Here is a 6,352-nt window from a genome sequence, read left to right as displayed (position 1 = left end):
TCAGTTGTTGAAACAGAAATCCTCCACGTTGTTGAGTTTGATCGTCTGCAGTTCCTGGCTGTCCAGTAGCCTGTAGCTGAAAGACACTCGGCTGACAAACTTCCCGCTGGACACCATCCTCACCACTGTGTTATCACAGCCGATCTTCATGTGGGCTGCGGAGGAAAGGAGGAGAAATATTAAGTCTTAGTTCAACCAGTTTGGTAGTCTCGCATTGAGAAACCTCAACATTGCTATGTGTACCCAGTGCTATAATTATTATGAGTCATATTTCTGTATTAATTGTAGTTGGGTATTATTCTCTCTCTCTCTCTCTCTCTCTCTCTCTCTCTCTCTCTCTGAGATAACGTCTGTAATGATTTAATACTATAAATAAAATGTAATTGAATGGAATTGCGTCTGCACTGAAGTATGGTCTGGCTACACCGCTTATCTATTCTGGGATAGGGGGAAAAAAACGCTCTGGCTTGTTTGTATTTCTTTAAACCAATCACAACCATCCTGGGCGGCCCTAAGCCCCGCATGGTGCTCTTGTAAAACAGATAGCAGAATGGGGAGGGACATCTGGCGCGTGAGAGATGTGCTGGATGTCAGGCTTTATCCCAGCACTGTACATCCGGTAAGCCAGATTTCCTGTTTGATGAAGATGGAAGGGAGGAGATGAGTGTGTACTCACTGGGTCCAGTGAAGGAGATGCAGAGGTCTGTGATGGGCAGCAGCTTGGATGTGTCGATGCCGTTTCCTCCCAGCAGTTGCACAAAATCTCCTGATTCTGCACAACCAGGCATGGACCTCTGTGGAAATCAACACATGACGGGATTATGACATGTGGCAAATACTACTGACATTCAATTCATCACAGTGCACTGACGCTGATTTTTTTAAAGATCATGTTTTCATTTAGTTTTAACTCTTAGAGCACTTGACCCATCAACAAGGGACCCTGACTGTCCTCTCCAGAGAAATATGATTGGTCACTTGTTTGTCATTCTAGTTCTTTTTTTTAATTATAAACCAATGCTATTGGTCACGCTTACACGTGTTTGTGTGTTTGACAAATATTTAAACAGTGATGAGTAGAAATCGATATTCTTAAAAAATATTCAATACTGGTACCGATACCAATACGGTGACTTCTGTACCGGTTCCTGAACGATGAGATTTACTCCTTAGCTATTGAAATTTGGTATTGAATGATGAGGCATTTTTCAATACTCGATACTGAGGAGGCAATTTGGTTGGTGCCTCAAAAGTATTGAATTCGGTACCCAGCCCTTGTGAGGCGATTTCGTCTGACTTCGTCTGAGATAAATTACTCAATAAAATGTTTTGAAATTAGCCTTTTTTCATATCCTGAAAAACCGGTTTAGGAGATACAAGGTTTTCAATGACAGCGACAATATGATTATGTTCACGAGCAAAAAAAAGTAGCTTGATATCCTTGGAACATAAGAAGTGGTAGGGAGCAGCTGGATGGTTGAGTGTACAAATCACGTGCAGGTCATGTCATCTGATCTTCCTCTCACCTTGCTATATAATTTATCTCTAACATTAAACCTGCATTAACTGAATTCTTGGCCACATGGGGGCAGCATGAATGATCTGTAAACACTGACATATTATTGGGTTTTCCCAGAGGAGAAGAAGCAGAAGCAAAATGTTTAGCCGAAAATGGGTGACTTTGAGATGGGTACAAAGCACTGGGAGCCGCCGCTCGTGTCAACAAAGATTGCAGTTAAATTTAGTCCACAAAATATGAGCATTTTGCCGTGACAAAAGTCAAGATTAGGCACCAAAATGACTAAGACTATGAAAAAGATTGTGGTTTGGATTAAAACACTCCCAAGGAACGTTTGGTAGCTTTTTGAATGAATGGTTCATGAGAACGGGCTGACCATTAACAGTAAAGTTGTGGGCTGTAAAACCAAAACAATGAGCTGAAAGATGCTAAAATGCTTCATAGGGCTGGGGGGAACTCCAGATTTGGGTGATCATTATCTCTGGGTTCTTTACTATGAGCGATCACTTTCATGTTATACGTAGTTATGTGATCCATTCTTAATATAAAATATTAATTTTAGACCTGTTTTTTTCATACAGGTATGAGGACTTCTAAAGCCTCAATAGAATTTAAAGAATGTGCATGATTTAAAAGTCTTAATATCAGCAAGCAGGCAAAGCATATGCAATAAATGTAGCATAATAACTATAAAGTCAAGGTTTTAAAGGGTCAGTTCACTCAAATTACACCAGTTTTCTACCCACTTTTTACAGAAAGTGGGTAGTAGTATGTAACAGCTGCTATGTTTTGCGATTGCTATTGTTTTCCTGATGTGATTTTGGGCTGTTTTGAGCACCCTGAACAAATTTCAATTGATCTCCCTCGTACTGGAGTAGTGGCAAAACCTTGAGTAAAATGAGATGAGGAGAATAATCAAAACATAGACAAGGACGAGGAAATGCTAACGGTCATATTGTACCGACATTTGTGTTTTATGTATTTGTTCACCTTGGGAAAGTTGTTGTAGTGTCCCAGGCTGAACTCAGAGACATTGATCTCCACTGGATAAATGATGGAGAAGCTGCAGTTCCTGTGCTGCTGCGGGATCACCATTGTGTAACTGCCCTCTGGTGACTGGGAGATGACATTACAGGCTGCGAGGAGACAGGGAATGGCAAAAACAGGGATGTTACAAGGATTTCCTGGATGGATTCTGAAGGTAAAGCAGGTGAAATACACCCAGAAAAAGTACAAGCACAAACACTTTAATGCAAATGACAAAGAACATAACCAAATGTAAAGGTGCTTTTATAATGCTTTTATATAAGCACCTGTTCTGACAGAGCAGATGGAATAAAACTCTTATTTATAAAAATGCTAGGTGTATTTCTGATTAGTGGAGTCAGGTCTGGTATCATGAAAGTACATTTTTAATTTTTATTTATTTTAGGTTTAATTTGGCCCTTAGATTTCGTTTTTTTGGTCTTGTCCCCTTATTTCATGGTCCTGATCCAGAACAGTGATGGCAAACTGTCCCATGTTGGTGCAATGGATGACTGAAGCACCCTGCCAGGCTTGTATCATCACCACAAACTCCCACATCAATCACTCCACAAATGGGTGAAAGATGAAGCAGCTGCATTCGTGTGCCTGTTTGCTTTTTTTTTGTATGAATGTGATGTACTTACGGAAAGGATTGATGTGTTTCCTGACTGTCAGGGTGAAGCTGCTGCCAGCATTGTGAATGCGGAAGAAGACCATGGCCACGTTCTGAGAGGAGCGCACGCTTCTCCTCACTGATCCTGAGTCACAGTAATCCACATAGCGCTCGTACAGAGGCAGCGGGTGATCCTGGGAGCTCGGGAACTTCTCTCCTTTCATCACCCAGCCGTCAAACACCTTCATGGGACACATTAACAGGGAAAGTACAATTTTTCAGATTCAGTCACAGATGCATTTGCACTCTGGCTGATCTTACTCTGTGGTAAACACATTGAACCTACTACCTAAGTAGCCTACTGATGGTTTAGACCATCTTAAGTGTACTTAAGTGCTTGGTAAGTAAGCAGGTTATGTACAATTGCCTTATGTTAAAAGGAGCTTTTTGTCTAATCAGGAAGTGTTTCTAAGCTTAGTCAAGCAAGTTGACTGACCCCAGTATGATGGCATGAAAACAAGCACAGGCTGTCACATTTAATTTCTTCACCAGTGATTACTGACTTTATACATAGTAATAAATTAAATAATAGACCTAAGAAGCTGTTTCTTTGTAACAAGAGTAAATTATGTTACAACTAAGGCTGAACATCTTAAAATAAATCATTTTAATTTGATATTTTAGTGCCACTTCCAAGAACTACTTTTTTTAACGTATAAGAGGAGGAAAATGATTATTTGTGGGACAAGTTTTATAGTTTACCGTGATTAAGTCCCCTCTCCTGCAGTCAATGTCAACATTGTCATAATCCACAGTGAGCACTTCGTTGGGCTCTGCCATGAAGAAAGCAGCACAGCTGAGCTGAGGGCGCTCTGCTGTGAAGGTGAACTGACCCTCCACTGCAACCATGTCCAGACAACCTGAGAGACAGTCGCACATCCGTTAGAGTACATGTGCCAATCATAAACAAAACCAAATACCAGGTTAGAAGATGTATTACCAATAGATTAGTCTTTTGTATTTCTTTGTGCCTTTAACCTGTATCCCCTATTTTGCTCCTCTGCTATTCAAATACATTTGACATGTTATGCTAATAAAACCAATTGAAACTGGAAAACTGAATTAGAGAGAAAATGAAGTGTTTTATAGCGTGTTTATATGTCCTGTTTAAAATTGACACTCAATCATTTTGTAGTGAAGACAGTGTATGTGAGAGATAAATGCATGTAAATGTGTCTATTTATCTCACTCTCACATAGAAGTTGTGTCCTTTTGCAAGACATGGGCTAAAATATAGATTGCATATGACTTACGTAAAGGTCGTCGGTACATTAACTCTTCAGGTGTTTCTCTCTTGAGTTCCGAGTTGAAAAATGAAAATAATTCATCTTTAGAGATCTCATTGTTCTGTAGAGTGACAGAGACAGAAAGAGACAGAGAGACAGAGAGAGACAGGGAGACAAAAGTGTGAATTCAAAGTTTAACAAGAATGTGAATATTTACAGAGGTGAATGACAACAAAGTTGAAGTACTTACCTCTATATATCTGGAGTCTCCCTTGAGTACAGACAGACACAACACCAGAAAGAAGAGCTGCTCTCGGAAAGTGCGCTCCATAACACGCATCTCTGTCTGCAAGGCGCACCTGAGTGGAGAAAGTGCGGGCAGCTCCGCGACCAGCACTGCTTTTTATAGGCCCAAGTGCGGGTCTGGTGTGTGACATGTTCGCTGTCACACACCGTGGATCCCCCCCCACCTCCCCCTCTCCCCTCCCCCCTCACTCCCTTCCCCGACCAATTACGTGGTCGTGACGAAGGCAAGGATGGAGAAGCAAGTTGAGAGAGAGGGAGAGAGAGAGGGAGAGGGAGAGACCATCTCACACACACACACACACACACACTATAGAGATTGCATAATAACGACATATAAGATATTCTGTATATATATAATATAATCAATCCTAATTTTGTGTTAATTTTCATAGTTTGTGTGTGTGTGTGTGTGTGTGTATGTATATATATATATAATAAAGATGTAATGATGTAGAGTTTTTTTTATTTTCATATTGCTTAATAACTTTTGTTTTCATATTTGTGTTTCATATTCACCATACAAACAGATTTATATTATTAATGTAAATCCTTCCTAATATTGTGTTAATGTTCACTGTTTGTTTGTTTGTCAGCCAGCTGATGCCAAACGAGGCTCAAACAGCATAAATCAGATGTCCGTATCCTTCCTCAGTGCTGAGCATTAAACAGCTGACCCAACTTAATTTAATGCCACTACACTGTTTTGATTCTGACCGGCCACTTTTCTGTCTTCTGCAGGTCAAATGGAACAGACAATCGAGTGAATCCAGTGGAGCAATTCAACTTCAGTAAGCATTAGTATCTAACCCTACACAGGGCTTTCATCAAACCACCTGCTGGGACAAAATAATCAGGACAAAGATTATATTTTATGTAGCCTAAATTTAAGGGGAGACACTACAGGTGAATCTGGTTAAAAAAAATGTATATCACTATGAAACTTCCCAAGTTGATTACTTACATTAGGACAAATATTTTTTGTATTACAATTTAATGCAATATAATGTTATGTTTAAATATGCAATCCAATGCTAACTTTTGGTGAATTTAGGAGAAATTTACAGACATAAATGGAAATAAAGTGTAGTAAAATAAACACCTAAATGTGTATTTTCTACTAGTCTGGAAGAACACATCTTATGGAAGCAAAAATAGCCCCAAATCTCCGAATTGATATGAAAAAAACAATATATTTGCCTGTAGTGTCTCACTTTCTTTACAGATCATGTGATATGATCGAAAGCTCCAATGATTAAAAAAAAACATCTAAGTAATAATAAAGTTTCCATCAGCCTCCATCAGAGTTATGATGACAACAGCAAGTCTACTAAGAAATATAGTTCTACTACTACTGGCACTGCTTTAAATTAATACAATCAAACACAGTAAGCGGTCAAAGGTCAAGTTATTATTCCCTCCATATATATACTCCATACTCAGTATTCAGTTTAATGAAATTGCATTCCCTCAGGCCTACAGTGTACACAATAAAGACAGAGAGTACAGAACAGACAGTGGGCCTCATAAGGTAAAATACCTAACACACTGCAAGATTTAATTTGTCTAAGAGATTATGTAAAATATGGTAAATAAGAAGGAAAT

At 39.3% G+C, this 6,352-nt stretch overlaps 1 protein-coding gene across 1 annotated transcript; it reads right to left on the bottom strand.

The window, feature by feature from the left end:
• On the bottom strand, nt 1-4,784 carry crhbp (corticotropin releasing hormone binding protein). The gene is made up of 7 exons (XM_028602424.1): nt 4,695-4,784; nt 4,472-4,565; nt 3,921-4,078; nt 3,190-3,400; nt 2,510-2,655; nt 677-794; nt 1-155 (listed from the first exon to the last, which is right to left on the bottom strand). Exons 1-7 carry the CDS (start codon nt 4,782-4,784, stop codon nt 1-3), a joined length of 972 nt encoding a protein of 323 aa, XP_028458225.1.
• Between the last annotated feature and the right edge of the window lie 1,568 nt (nt 4,785-6,352).

Source organism: Perca flavescens, chromosome 16, assembly GCF_004354835.1.
Source record: "Perca flavescens isolate YP-PL-M2 chromosome 16, PFLA_1.0, whole genome shotgun sequence".
NCBI lineage: Eukaryota > Metazoa > Chordata > Actinopteri > Perciformes > Percidae > Perca > Perca flavescens.
Note: the sequence above shows the minus strand (reverse complement) of the source record. Positions and strands in the feature narration are given on the sequence as shown.

Bases quoted from the DNA above. Each gene is read 5' to 3' on its own strand.
- crhbp (XM_028602424.1), bottom strand. From the start codon at position 4,784: ATGCGTGTTATGGAGCGCACTTTCCGAGAGCAGCTCTTCTTTCTGGTG. The intron at 4,079-4,471 runs GTAAGTCATATG...ACTGTCTCTCAG, and splicing joins AATGTACCGACGACCTTTAC to GTTGTCTGGACATGGTTGCA. The intron at 795-2,509 runs GTGAACAAATAC...TGATTTCCACAG, and splicing joins ACTACAACAACTTTCCCAAG to AGGTCCATGCCTGGTTGTGC.